Source organism: Corapipo altera, unplaced genomic scaffold (genome assembly GCF_003945725.1).
Source record: "Corapipo altera isolate COAL_440 unplaced genomic scaffold, ASM394572v1 255, whole genome shotgun sequence".
Classification (NCBI taxonomy): domain Eukaryota; kingdom Metazoa; phylum Chordata; class Aves; order Passeriformes; family Pipridae; genus Corapipo; species Corapipo altera.
The window spans coordinates 610535-625302 of NW_020884929.1; the positions used below are offsets into that span (position 1 = coordinate 610535).

The 14768-nt window shown below is 43.2% G+C and overlaps 1 protein-coding gene across 1 annotated transcript in view; it reads right to left on the bottom strand.

Moving 5' to 3' along the window:
• ARSJ (arylsulfatase family member J) overlaps positions 1-14768 on the bottom strand; it is a 32166-nt gene continuing 17398 nt past the window's right edge. Inside the window, exon 2 of the mRNA XM_027659060.1 lies at positions 1-2540. Coding sequence (XP_027514861.1) covers positions 1139-2540 — 1402 coding nt within the window. The 3' untranslated portion in view covers positions 1-1138. The remainder of the gene's footprint in view (positions 2541-14768) is intronic.

The following is a 14768-nucleotide window of genomic DNA, read 5'->3' on the forward strand; positions in this document are numbered from 1 at the left end:
TGCCATAAAAATAAACTATTTTAATAGGTACATAAATAAAAGGTTTAAAGTAGAATTTTCCCCCCGAACAGCAAGATGGCCTAGCTTCTGTACAGCAACTGAACAGCATTCACATGACTCCTAAATTAAATAAACCCTTTGTTACATTCAAAAACCACTGGAGGCAAATACACAATGCAATGACGCACCTGAATCGTTCTCCTTCCTCATCCTAGCAGTGTATACAGTATTTCCTTGGTTTACAGTACTCTGAGGATATGGATCTGTTAAATAAAACTCTGAATGACAGGGTGGAAATCAAAGTAAAAAAGCAAAGTTAAAACCCCCCAAAGAACCCTGGCACTCAAAGGGGTACTTTGCAACAGCCAGGAAGTTTTAACGGGAGAGAAATAAGGATTGTGCTGTAAAATAAATTATGTCTTTTACATATTGTTGTATAGTTACGTTAAAGTGTTTAAATAGTTACATTCACTTTGGCGATGTGTTTTTGTCTATGCCTATAATAAATTATATGTGGTGTGTGCTAGCTGGTCATGTGTTTTACTGCAAATGGGGGGAGCTTAGCACATCTAGGAAATGTTAAAAATGTTTCAGATTTATTTAAAACAGACAAAATCTAATTCAAAGCAGCTTTCCTCCTATCATACCTCTAAGAAGTTACCCTGACGGCTTCATATTTTTGCTGTGTTGTATGAAAAAACGTCATAGGTTGCTGACTAACACTTACTGACCCACAGAGGTTCTCAGGTTTTGTTTTTCCTTTCTCTTTCTGAATCACCTCTCATTTTGAGGACATCTGCCATTAACATCTCCATCCTCTCCAAAGATTCCTACTAGTTAAGGCAAGGAAGCACCATTTGTCCATCAAAGCTGAGTTTCCTGAAATGAGGTGTTATCGCTGTTGTTTTCTGGAATGTGGCAGTGATGGCTGAGGACCATTCATCCTGTGGAGGAGAAAGTCTGTCATGTGGACACTCAGAGTGTTGAGATACCTTGTGCTGGTGAAATCAGAATAAAAAATTCAAAGACAACAACTTTCATCCATAGTGCAGAACTAGCATTTCTAGTCTATTCCGTCAGAAATTCAAGTCTGTTGGTCCAAGCCGACTCAGACTCGGCCAAAGAGGGTGCTCAGAGTCTACCCACCAGCAAGACGTGACCGGCAAGGGAACGATTGCACCTTTTTTCTGTTTGCTTTCTTCTTGTTCTTGTTCTTCTTCTGCTTATTCGCACCTTTGCTTTTATCTGACTTCTTTTTCTTTTCGTCCTCCTTAAACCACGGCCCCCAGACTCCTCCGTTCAGCTTGGGGTTACTCCGGGGGTCCTTCGGTGGGTAGCGGACTGGAACCGCGGTCTTATTAAACTGCGAGAGCCTCCGCAAGAGCTGTTTCACCACGTCTGGGTACCTGGCAGAGAGGTCCACCCGCTCGTAGGGGTCGGCAGTGATGTTGAAGAGCCACACGGTTTTGCCGGCGGACCAGGAGACGCGCTCGTTGTGCCAGCGGTTGGGGCCCGCGTTGCTGAAGGCCTGTGGAGGCACCCAGTCGCTGTATCCCGGGTTTCCCGTCAGTAGTTTCCAGTGGTTCACTCTGATGGCGGATTGGATGGCGGTGTTCCAGATCCCGTAGCCAGCGGCCCAGGAGCCGTTTTTGGCTTTGGTGTAAATGGGGTCGATGTTGTGCAGGATGTCCACCCGCGGAGAGCGCCTGCCTTCGCTGATGGTTTCCCAGATGTCATATCCGTCCAGCTGGATGTCTTCATCGATCTGCCCTTCCGCCAGCGTGATCAAGGTGGGGAACCAGTCCGTGATGTGCACCAGCTCCTTACACACAGACCCTTTGTTTTTCAGAAGGGGGCTATGGACAAACCCAACGGCGCGGATACCTCCTTCCCAATAGGTCCCTTTGCTCCCTCGGAGAGGCCAGTTGCTTCCTCCGGCCATAGGCTGCCCACCATTATCCGAGGAATATATGATAATGCTATTCTCATAGTACCCATACTTCTTTAGAGCAAGGGTCACATTGTTGATGGCTTCATCCAGACAGGCCAGCATCGCCGCGTACCTCCGCCTGTTGATGTTATTTATCGATCGGTAATGTTCAAAATACCTGCCTGGCGCCTGAAGGGGCGAATGGACAGCCTGGTAAGCGATGTAGAGGAAGATGGGCTTCCCAGGGTTGTGAGAGGCCAAGATCTGCTGCACTTTCTGCGTGTACATCTGCGTCGAGTAGATGCCGGTGTCGTGGTCCCATGCGGCGTTGTCGTTCTCGTACAGGTCGTAGCCGCAGATGCCCGGGCTGTCGCATTTGAAGTGCGTGTAATAGTCACCGCTGCCCAGGAGGGAGCCGAAGAAGGAGTCGAAGCCCCTCTGCGTGGGCATGCACTCCCGGCGGTAAAAGCCCAGGTGCCACTTGCCCACCATGTGCGTTGAGTACCCAACCTCCTTCAGCTTCTGAGGTAGCGTGACGTTATCCAGAGGTAAGCAGTTGGGTTGGGTTGGCCGGATGATGGAGTGCTGGAGGCCCGTGTGGATCTGGTACCTGGAGGCAGGAGGAGACAGGCATCAGGTGGGGTGGTGGAGGAAACGCTCAGGGGTGTGGACACCCATGTGCACAACCATAACAGAAGATATTCCTATGCATGCAGCAACCTTCTCTGGGAATATTTCAGAGCCTGTACATCAAAAACCAGCTCAGTCATACTATCAAATCTGCTGAAATGGGACAATGGTATCTGGTTTGCTTCCCCCCACCTCCTTTGGCCAGTGGGCAACACCACCAAATGAGAAATGTGACTCTCCCTGCCAGCCTCATTTTTAATGCCTTTATTTCCTGGTAGCTGTGGGCAATGTCAAAAGACCTCAGAGGCGACACGCTGCCTCTGAACTATTATTTGGGCACAACTGTCTTAAAGCCACCAGTCGAACTCCCAGACCTCCACGGCATCCCTTATGTCAATCCCAGCCCTGGGAAGCAGACCAAGCACTACAGCACCAGCTCAGGACCAGCTCTCATGGCACGTGCAGTACTGAGCCCAAGGGCCTGACTTCTGCTCATCCATCATGCACTACGCCCATGGGCTATGAATTAGCATTTATTTCCTGAGTAACACCCTGGCCAAAACTCAAGGAAAGAGGTTTCTGAGTGATCACTCAAAAGGAAGTGACAATTCAGGCACTGCATCTCTTCTTCAGCAGTCATCTTCTGTCCTTGCCTCACTGCTGGGTGAAACATTTCCTTCCGTGAACTGAGCTAGTCAAAATACCTACAAATACAGGAGCATGGGTATTTACAGGTACTCTGTTTTCCTCCACAGAAAGCTTTCACATGTCTCCATTTAGCAATGATTATAGAAAATTATGTGGATAAAGACAGCTTTTACAATGCCTCATAACTCGCCAGCGGTAAACACATCTACAGCATATAAAAATGCTGGACTTTGAGCATGTAAGAGCAGTATATTTAAAGGATGGGATAATAAATTCTGCAGTGCAGCACAGCCTATGTGTAAAGAATACATATGGTCTCCATATGATTAGAAAATAAACCCGGCATGGGCAGCAGTAAGTATCAAAAATCAAGGACAAATAGGTTTCTATCAGTTCAACACTAAAAAATAGAACGTAACAACAGATTGTAAACCAAAGGCAACTTCTCCTTGAGTGTGAAAATAGATTAAATTCTCAGGCACAAATAGAACAACCAGGTCCACCAATACTGCCAATCTTCCCCAAAACCACCTTTAATTCATTTCTGGTAGCAGGAGTTGGGACTTCGTGACACATTCTGCTGGAGTTGCCAATCTGATTGGCCTCCTGAGCTATCTAGAAAATTAAAAACATTAGGCTCTGCCTGTCCATAAATAACTTAAGTCCTGCTTTTATATGATGGCTTCCTGGCCAAGATCTTAGAAGGCGCCATAGCTGTCTTTAGTGGCTGGCAATCTGTAGGAATTGTGTAACTCCCACTTAATTCTTGAACTAATTTCCGTGGAACCAGAAGCTCTGGCCTAACTAATTCGTTGCAGAAGCTTTGGGTGTTGCACTGGACTAAACGCACTGCAGAGCTGCTGCTTTGCCTCCCTGGCCCCTTTTCAGAGCATTGTCTCTGGGACCAGTTTGGGGACCTGGAGCCCCGCCACCCAATTGTCCCCAAACTCACAGTTGGTGCCAACACAGGAGATACAGCAGTGGAGTTAAAGCACGCTCTCAATATTATGGGTTTCTGGCACCTACACTTTGCTTTTTTAAAAGAAATATCACACACACACAAATACCCACGTCCTTCCCATGATTCAGCTGTAATATTCTTCTCTTAAAAACAGGTAAACTACCATCAGGAAACCATGCAGTTCAGTTCATTCCATGTTTGAGAGTCCTCAGGGAACTTTGTCCACAAGGCATTTCATTTCCTTCCCCTTCTCTTTCCTCCGCCTTGTTAATTCCTTTCAGTAAATTCCCATTTTTTGATGCAGCTGGAAAAGCCCTTGCCCCCACCCTGCTCTTTTAGTAAAGAACTTCTGTTTTCTTAACACTGACATCCTCCCTGATCTCAAGATCAGCCCCTAATTCCAGTTGAGCAGTTTCTCCCCTGATAAGCTAATTTTTCTGGAAGTCAGGATTTTCTCTAAGGGGATGTTGTAGTGACACTTCTCCTCTACACAGAAGCTGAGCCTGGGGGGAACTGGCAACAGAATTTGTGACACATTGCAAACCAATTTGTCTCTTGACAACGCCTACACAGAAAGCATGATAGTCACACAAAGTTAATTCCCATAAAGAATTCCTAAACCACCACACGGATTCCCCAGCGAGGGCTTTTCAATTAGAGATCCAAGCATGAAATTCCTACACTGTTAATCTGGGAAATACTGAACCAAAAAATACCAAGAGTTAGCCTCAGTCACACAGGCATTCAGCACTGCATCTTGTTTTAGTGGTGCCCTCAGTTCTTCAATCTGCTGGCAACAATGCACATATAACATAGAAATATAAATATATATGCACATATATTCTCTGCTGCTGCCTTCTTGCATGAGACTTGGGTGTGTTTCCCATATGTGTGTGTGCCTGTGTGCTATTTTTGGCACAGTTATGCTTCTGAATGTACCTATAGGCACACAGACAAATAGACATGCAATTTTTTATACTCACACATACAAAAAGGGAGCTGCAAAACAATCAATTTGAAGTCAAAATATTTCAAGTGTAGAAACGCTTCAAAGAAATATCAACCTGATTATCAGAATGTTTTTCACTACTACAAACATGGCTAAGATTTGTTCACTTTCTTTGCCACATGCCTTCCTAATTGATCCATTATGTGCCAATATTACTTTTTCAGCGAAAGTATTTCATTTTCAAAGGACTTGCAAGAGCACTCATGGGAAAGCAAAGTAATCTGAGCAAAAGACAGCGATGATATGGAAGCAAATGGCATTAATAGCAACAGGAAAAGTGTCTCAACACAACTATTTTGAAACTGTATTTTGACTCTGCAAGAGGGAATAAAACTGAATAAGGAGAAACATAAAGGGAATAAGAGGCAGATGCTGGTTTTGGGGAAGTTCCCTGGAAGATAAAGTCACAACCTCACAACTGCCATAAAATATCTGTGAGATACATCCTATAGATTTCATCACTTTCTACCACAAGTTTAGCTAATTCTTTAAAATAAATCGGTTGAAATTTAATGCCAAACGCAAAAAGCAAGTTAGGGTTATGAATAGCCTGGAATTCATTATTACAAATTCAGCACTATCAACCAGTCAAATATAAGCAAATGCTGATGGGCCACAGAATCTAATTTCATCGGTTATTAGACTTCAACTTTCGTGGACACTATTTACGAACAGGTAATAAAGTGATAATAGTCTTTATAAAGAGCAGAGGTTCAAGACTTGGGAATACTTTATATGCAAGTACCATGTTCTCCTTTTCCCTACCCCTCCAAGTCTCCTTTAGATACCTTGAAATGTGAAATCCGCTGAACAAGGAGTGAAGTAAAACCTATGCAAATTGTTCAGCTGATACGATGCATGTCGAAAATTAATTTCTCCTCACTGTGTCTCAGTGCAGTTTCCACTCCTATTTTCATTTTGCTGGTGTGGTTGCTCAGATGTTTGCAGTAAAAACCCTGCCAGGGCAGCTGCTGATGGACACACTGCGCTGTTTATTTGTTTGTAGTGGAAACTTTAAAGCAACAGCCTCCCAAGAGGGAGCATCCTGATGACTTCATAGGTCCTCTGCCTCTTGCATGCCAAGAGGAATGTTTCAGAGGTTTCTTAAAATAAATAAATAAGCAAATAAATCCTCCATACTGAATGTGAGCTCATGATACCCCTCTCGTACAAGAGTTTTCTAGGGACTGTTTTCCCCCTTACACTTCAGGGTGGGTTCTGCACTGAGGAAGAAGCTGGGATGTTTCTAATTGTGTAATGTGCCTGTACAACACTACTGATTTCAAGCTTTCACAATGTTCAAATACTGCATTAATTGTCTTCAAACTGAGATTCTTCTAAGGCTCACTGAAGACTAACAAAGAAGCTCAGTGGGAAGTTTCTAATTTCAATAGCTTTTGCTAGCACTGCTCTAGCTAGGGCATATGGAAAACGTATTTTTCTTATGCTTGTATAGCTCAGGATATGTTAAAAAAAAAAATCTCAGAGTTTAAAATAATAAACTCTAGCCCAGGATTTAGAGAAAAGAATATTTTAAATAAAAAAAGGGCTCACTCTTGTGCACCTCAAAGCTGTTTTGAGCTCTGCAAGGTTCTGTTGAGGAACTCTTCTGCTTTCAGCCTTCCAATCAGGCTGGTGAAGAGCAGGGCAGAGGGATGCAAAGCTCCTCATCATGGACATGTAGGACATGGATGGATGTGGCAGGATCCCAGGAAAATGATTCTGCATCAGAAATATCTGCCATAAAAACTAAATGTTTTATATGGAATATGCTAAGGATTTTAACACTAAAACTAGAACAAAGCTGCTCAAAGTTAAATGTATGCCAGAGAAATATAATTTTCTATATTTAATCTATCATTTAACTATATTTATCCTCTGGCTTGTAACGCTAACATTTTGGGGAGAAGGCAGGTTATGAGAGTAGATGGATCAGAGAAGCAAATGCAATATTAAAGAATAAATGTAAACTCCAAACCTTCACAGACTTTCACTGTGTCGTCTCACATAAATCAAACCTGAGGTGTTCACTCAGACATACACACACATTCATTTCATCCTCAGCTGTATTCCTTGAATTTTTATGGGCTTATAAATCAGAGTGGAAAAATATCCACTTCTAAACCGAGTATTTACAGAAAAACTCTAACTCAGGTTATTCACTGTTTTATCACTCTGGTAGTGCTATTGCAAAAACATGTCATTTGGAACGTTCTGCATCTTGCCCTACCTTCAGGGGTTTGGGTAGTGGTGGTGGGGTTTTTTTGATGTTTTTAAATCAGTTAAGGCTCTTCCATCAAATTCAGGACAAGAAAAATAAAGTAGCAATTTACTTGTGGACTGATAATGCCACCAGTTTTGTTCCAACGACCTTTTCCCAAGGACCTGGAGGAGCTGAGGTATCCTTGTTTAACCAGATGCCACTTGGATTTCGATGCATTAATTCAACCTCAAAATCATTTGGAAATTCTGATCTCTCACCAGCCCCGACATTTGGCCATTCAAATAAGGTCCTTACACCCCAATATAGTTTATTCTGCCAAAGGGATTTTTATCATCTGGTACCTGGAAATGCTTGGAAACCAGTAAACTAAGAGAGAAAATGTTGTTCTTCATGGCTCTATATTCCAACCAGTTTTGCATCTCGAGGATATACACCAGCTCTCCTCTCTTTTACCTTCCCAGCTCCCGTGGACACCACTGGTACCCCAGGAGCGAGGCAGAGCCCGGTGAATAGCAGGAGATAAACTGTTGTGTCCAGAGCTGTGAGATTTAAAGGAAAAATATGTGACCATGGGAGCAAGTTGGGAGGGAAGAAGAACAGAAGCTTCATCTGTGCGTCCCCGAGGTTACTCTCCCTGGTTCCAAGGGGTGTTCAGTGCCAGGAAAGAGAAAAATGATATAACAAAACTCAAGCGGAAGTTTCAACTTTGAATAACCCCGCAAATGAAGCTGCAATTAGTATTTTGATACACTAACTCTGATTTTCTACAAAACATTATTAAACTGGCAGCTTATCCGCTACCAACCTTTCCTGTCACTGAGGCAATTTATCTGCCGGAATGGGAGGACTGAAAGGATAAGGAGAACGTGGGAGCAGGCAGCAGCTGGAAGGCACATGTGGATGTGCGGCTATTGTTTTCTCTGCTCCCAGTTCTCTGCAGCTGTGGCAACAGAGCACGGCTTCCAGCTTTATCACTGGGTGTTACTCATTTAGAAACAGGGGGGTAAATGTGTGATTGCGGAATCGGCATCTCGATTTCGTGTCTACACGTGAGGGACACGCAAAGGAAACAACCTGACAAAATGCTTCACGTGCCAACTGCAAATCCAGACCTGGCCACCAAATTCTGGGCTCTCTGCAACGACAGATCCCATGGGATATCACACCTAATCACCACGGTAACAAGGGAAAGAAATGCACTATCCCTGAAGTTGAGGGAAAGTTGCTGGGACAGGGGCACGGTGCATCCCGGTTTGTAAAGGGCAGGCAGGGCAAACCTCAACCTGCCTCATTCTGCCTAAAAGAATACATTAACTGGTAATGACACAGGACCAAAAAAACCCCAAACCCTGTCATGCACGTGTGGAATATTTTTCAGCTGAAACTCCTAATTCTGTGACAGTTTTTAGGAAAATTATTTCTCCTTTCCCTAGGAAGAATTTATTCAGCGACTGCACCCAAGGGACATGAAAGATATCCATTATAGGACTGCCTTTCATAGGAAGACATCTCTCATAAAAATGACATAGCCCTTGAGGTAGCAGCCAAACAGTTATTGTCTTATCTTATCCTTTAATTAAAGTATTCACTTTGGCCATTTAGTACCATTTCTGAATTAGTGGTGCCCTTATGTATTATTCATACATCCAGCACTTGGAGAGCCTGTATCAACCTAAATGCTGCAAAATGACCTTGAATTGACAACAAGGATGACTGAGGACAAAATGGTAAGATGTAAAAGACAGGTTAACAGCTACCACATCGTGGGTTTATATGGCATCATTTGAAAGAGTTAATTGCTTTATAATTAAAGAACATTATGACATTGAAAAAAAAGAGGATTATGCGGTGCTTCAGAGACACCTCAGGTGCTTTAGACACCTTCACACAACATCCAAACTTTGTGGCAGCTGTAACTTCTTATTGACCATTGAACAACTACATAAACTCACCATTTCTGAGGGTGACATTGGAGAACGTCATGGTTCCATGGCTTTATCGAGCTGAAGTGTATCATAGGCCATTAAGTCTCTTTTGAAACCTTAGATTAGCCTTAAAGGCACCAATTTAAAATTAGAGATACGTTATTATTGCAAGAGTATGATAATCAAGTGGCAACGGCCACAATCCCTCTTTAGCATTTATAACATTCCTATTATCTTGCTCTGTGAGACATCTCAAGCTCAGCTGTCTCCCAGAATCTATTACAGAACAGATTCTGGCCCCCTTAATCAATATGTAGCTATTTAAATAAAAGGATAATTCCATCAGTTTCAATTGAATACTCTTCTGGATAAATTTTTGCTCAGTGTCAAAATCAATTCTATTAATTAACTCTATGAATTAATGCATGAAACTCCTTTTCTAGCTTGGAGGTTCATTGGGAATGCTGATTAATTAAGAAATATACTTGGATTATTATTTCTGTTCATCTCAGCTTTGCTCTTTCATTTGTTCTACTTATTGCAGCCTATCATATAACATTATTGTAAAACATGTACATGTGCATCAAAAGGCAATGATTATCTCTTCCTTCAACCCCTGTGTATCACACAGCAATCCAAGAGAGCAGGATACCCACTGGAGCATTGGGATAGAGCTTTGCCAAGAAAATCTGCAGCCCAGATAACATGAAGGACAGCTTTATCCGGACTGATGAAAAAAATACATTTTGAATTTTCAACAACATCTCTGGTTTTCTGGGCTGACATTTACTGGCACCAGCAGTGGCACTGAATCATCAGCAACAGGAATAACCTTGACTGGAAAGTGAGGGAGGGCTGGGAGCCAAGAGACACTGTCTCCCCCATTCAGCAGAGTTTTAGCCCGAGCATCCCAACTGACTTCTAATTCTTTCGTCCTTCTGACCCCTTTGATATTAGTTTCTTAGCCTTTCATGTCGCTCACCCCTTTGAGCAGGGATGGCACTATGTCTGCTGCACAACACAGCTCAAAGTGGGATTTTTAGTCCTGATAAAAAATGTGGGCAGGATGCAAAGGAGCCTCACCTTGACGCTAAAACCGGTTCGTAAATGGATTTGTTCAAACACAGTGCTTACAGGCACCTACTTATTTACAGTGATTACCAGCATTTAGGTGCTAATTCTGTCACATATTGCTGGCTACTGGATTTTCTTTTCAACTTCCCAATTCACCTGAGAAATACTGCATCCAAATCCCTCTTTCAGAACTGACCAGAACACGCAAGTCCATTTTGGATCAGACAAAAGCACTGCGTGCAGCTCCCAAAGAAATAACAGATTAAGGTAATGAAGTATTGTATTAACTCGGGCCCCAGATGACAGGTTCCTGATTGACAACATGGGGAAATGGAACATCTTTGTTTATTCACAGGGGAGATCCCACATGGCAGTGAACTGCTTTCACTGCTACTATGTGAGTGGATGTAGGTGTGCTGTTGTAGCACAGGGAGAAGGAGTGGGGAGCTGTGTTTCAGGGCTGTCAGTCAGTTCTGTGACAATTTTTAACTACCACGTCAGAGATATCACATCCTGTATAGTACGGCATTAAAAAGGAAAATAAAATGTCTGTATTCAAAGTACGACGTTCCTCTTGCTTTAGGGATTTTCTGTAAAGCAATAAAAGTATGAAGACAAATAGAAGTCGTTACCCCATGTATTCTTAAATGCTGAGGTTGTCAGTTTGTTTCTTTCTCAAAAGCTCCATATCTTGGAACTCAAAAGGAACAAAACACCCTCAGCTCTCTGCAACCCATGGTTGGAAAAGACCTTTAAGATCGAGTCCAACCACTGATCTAATGATGCCAATTCCACATGAGTGTCACATCTACAAGTCTTTTAGATCCCTCAGTGATGGTGACTTGAGCTTCAGGTGTTCCAGAGCTTGGTAGCCCTTTTGGTGAAGAAATTTTCCCTAATATCCAACCTAAACATCCCCTGGTGCAACTTGAGGCTGCTCCCTCTTGTCATGTCGCTAGCGGCACTTCGTGAAGCTCTGTGGAACCTCCTGGGGAGGTTTCTGCCCCTGCACCAAATGGGTTTGAGTTGCTGTCTTTTGCACCCTGCTCAAATTAGGCAAAAGCTGGGAGAAATCTAAGACTGCTCTGTGGAGGAGGAGTGTGATGAAACTGGAAAAGCCTCCGTGTCACATTTGGTGGTTGTGAGATGCCGCAGCACGGGCACCATCCTGCTACACTTCTCCCTTGCCCTCAGCCTCCTACCCCACAGGAGGCACCAAGTGGAGCTACCACAGGACAGAGGTTAAGAGCACAGCTGTTCCCAGGCCACCCTGAGATGAATAATAAAGTGATTTGGAGAAATGCTTCTTTATTTCCCTCCTAAATCCGGCTTAGCAAAACAAGTAGTGCTCTCTTGGATGTTGCTGCTGCACTCCCTAATCCCTCCTAACGACCAGTAATTTCTCATTTATATTGCTCCTCACTTACATCTTGCTCTACTGTTTGCACTGCAGGAGTGCCCAAAAGCCTAACACCACCTTGAGGCCACAGTGCAATATCCCTGGAAATAAAATGGAGGGGAATGGAAACAGGTGCCTTATCCTTGTTGGTCCAACAAAAATCTAGAAAACACGTCTCTCACACGTCTAGCAATTATGTCTAAAAGCTGACAAAGCACACGTAAAATATTCGCTATAAAATGTTAATATATTAATGAAGCTGTGCCTTATTTAAGATGTTGGCAGGTGATTTTGAACCCAGGCAAAATACCACAGAAATGACTCACGTAATGGAGCGAGCTGGGTAAGAGTAAGTGAGGTGTAAACGGGACGCACACAAAGTTTTGGCAGTGTGCATCCAACATATCCAACAAGTAATTCCTAGTACATTTATGGGACCTACATACAGATGCCATCAGCATTAAATGCCTGCCCTCTGTGGTGCTTTCTCCCCCCGTCTGAAAGCATTTATTTACTAGAGTGATGTTAGTATCACATACCCTGTGATAAGTGATTTAAGGACAGATACCCCCTTAAAAATGCAGATCACTCATCAAAAATTAAAAATAAAAGGTAGAAGTAGTGATTCTTTAAGAAACATTAGTTGTTCAGGAGAAAGGGAAACATATTTAGCATTTAGCAAAGTGTTTGTTTCATTAAATAGATGAAACAAGATCCCCTGAGAAGATCCTTTTGTATGGATGGACCTTCCACACTTGCTTAAATTCCTCGGAGACAGAAGAGCTTTCTGGAATGGGACGGATTTAAACAACTGCCTGGTCTTGAACTGATGCTTAAGTGCATTTCCACAAGAATTTTAGAAGCCAGTCTATATTTTTTTCAGCTAAAGACACAAATAGGGATTCCCAAAAGCATGTCCCTAAATCTCCATGAAATCAATACAAGTCACAGCAACCAATAAAAGGCCACTGAATCCCAATCTGCAATATGAAACTTCCTCTAAAAAAAAAAAAACAACCCGATGCTTCAAGATGAAAAGGGTATACTCTGTTTTCTCACAGGTGCCAAACCAAAATTATCATCAACACATTTGCTCTCCACCCTCAGGGTTTCTGGTGGGAGCCAAGCATTAGCTGGAAAAGACAACAGCGAGATCATAACCCATCTATTCTTCTAAAGGGCAATTATCTCTGTGAAATGTTACTCAATCAGTGGCAAGTACTTTCTGGCTCCCAAAGCACTTATGTCCCGGCAAGGTTGTGAAATTATGCATTTCAGTGGTTAATAATTGCAGCAATAACATCAAAACGAGGAAAATGCTGTGGTGCCAAACAAAGAAGCATCATCATTTAGAGTCTTGTTATTTTCAATGTCATCTGTGCATGGGAAGGGAAGTTTGGGAACTGTGGAGATTGTAAAGGGAAAAGAGGGAAGGAGAAGAGATAAGAATCAGCATCTGCCATGAACGAGAAGAATAAATATTTCTTTCCTCTTTAGGAGCCGGGAGGGTTAAAGGAGGAGAAAATCAACAGCACAGCAGTCTGCTGATGCTGTGAAGCAGTGCCTGGGCTGTGACTGCACCACAGCCCAGAGCTGACGAGTGGTGACAACACCACAGAGCTGCCTGTGTTTGGGGGGACGGGAACACGTGACGGAACCGCTGAATATCAACACCACATCTGCTCAGCTCTGTCTGCACGAGGCTTTGCTGCTCCCTGCACAAATCTGGCTCCTCGGTGCAGCCCCAGCAGGTCACACGGGAGGGAAGGAGCCCAGAGGAAGCTGTGAACCCACCAGGGAGCCTGTCAGCTAACTCAGTAACAAACCCCTCCTCTCTGTTTTCCTATTAGCAACAGCACTGTATAACTTGTTTGCACAGCTCTTCCCTTTCAGTCTGATAAATCAACGTCCCTGTGCGCAGTTTTAAGTCATGGCCAACTTTATAAACACTGTCAGAGCACTGGCTTTACCCGGCATCACTTCCCCACAGGTTTCTCACAGGAGTGGGTGCACACTATAAAACGCATTTTCAACTCGTTCTGCAAATGTGCCCCTGCAACTGAACCAGTTCTCCACTAACTGTCCCAGTCGGCCTGTTCAATATTCAGCACCTAATATACTTGGAATTCTGGTAATCTGGCTGCATGGCTGTAAAATTCCTCAACAGTCCAATGCATGCCCAGCTTTTCACGAGCAGCGTTCGATAAACTGCAGGGTCAACTTCTTTGCTTTTATTTGTGTTAAAATCAAGCATGTGCTTCTCAAAGCCAGGCTCATGTACACGTGTTCAAAATCCAAACACAGGGGAGCTGACCAGGGAGTCAGCAATAGAATGGGAGAGCAGAGAAAGATCCATAAAGCCTCAGCTCGCATTCTTTGAGAGCCGAGAGTCTGGGTTAAAAATGCATTTTGGCTCTGATTTGGGAAAATGAAGTTTCTCCCATCCTTTTCATATAATCTGTTTAACCAAGGGGGATGCAGTACTGATGGTCACCTAGAGAAACTGCAGCCATCCCTCCTGGTAAGAATGGCAACTGTTGCCCTGTATTCAGAATAAAGGAGATATAAGAAGGGAAAGATGAAAGATCCATGAAACCCACATTAGAATCAGAGGGGAACTTCACGATTTCATTAGGGCTTGATCCAGTTATTAACATCACCCAAAGCCTTAAAAGAAGCCTCCTGTTATTTTTCGTACGTTTTCCTTTAGAACTTTCAGTACAGAATATTTCAGACACAGAGTCAGCAGTAGGTATTGTTACGTAAGAGCAGTATTTTAAAAACAAATAAATACTTATCTAAAAATCCAAATAAATTTGAAACCCATCCAATCTAGACATGACGAGAGTGTAAAGGACACCACAAAGGACAACATAATTTCCTCCCAGATTTCCAATGCTTGCAAGTTCTGATTTTTTTCTGCTTTTGGGGGTGGGTGGTGGTTTTGTTTGGAACGTCATTCAAACTT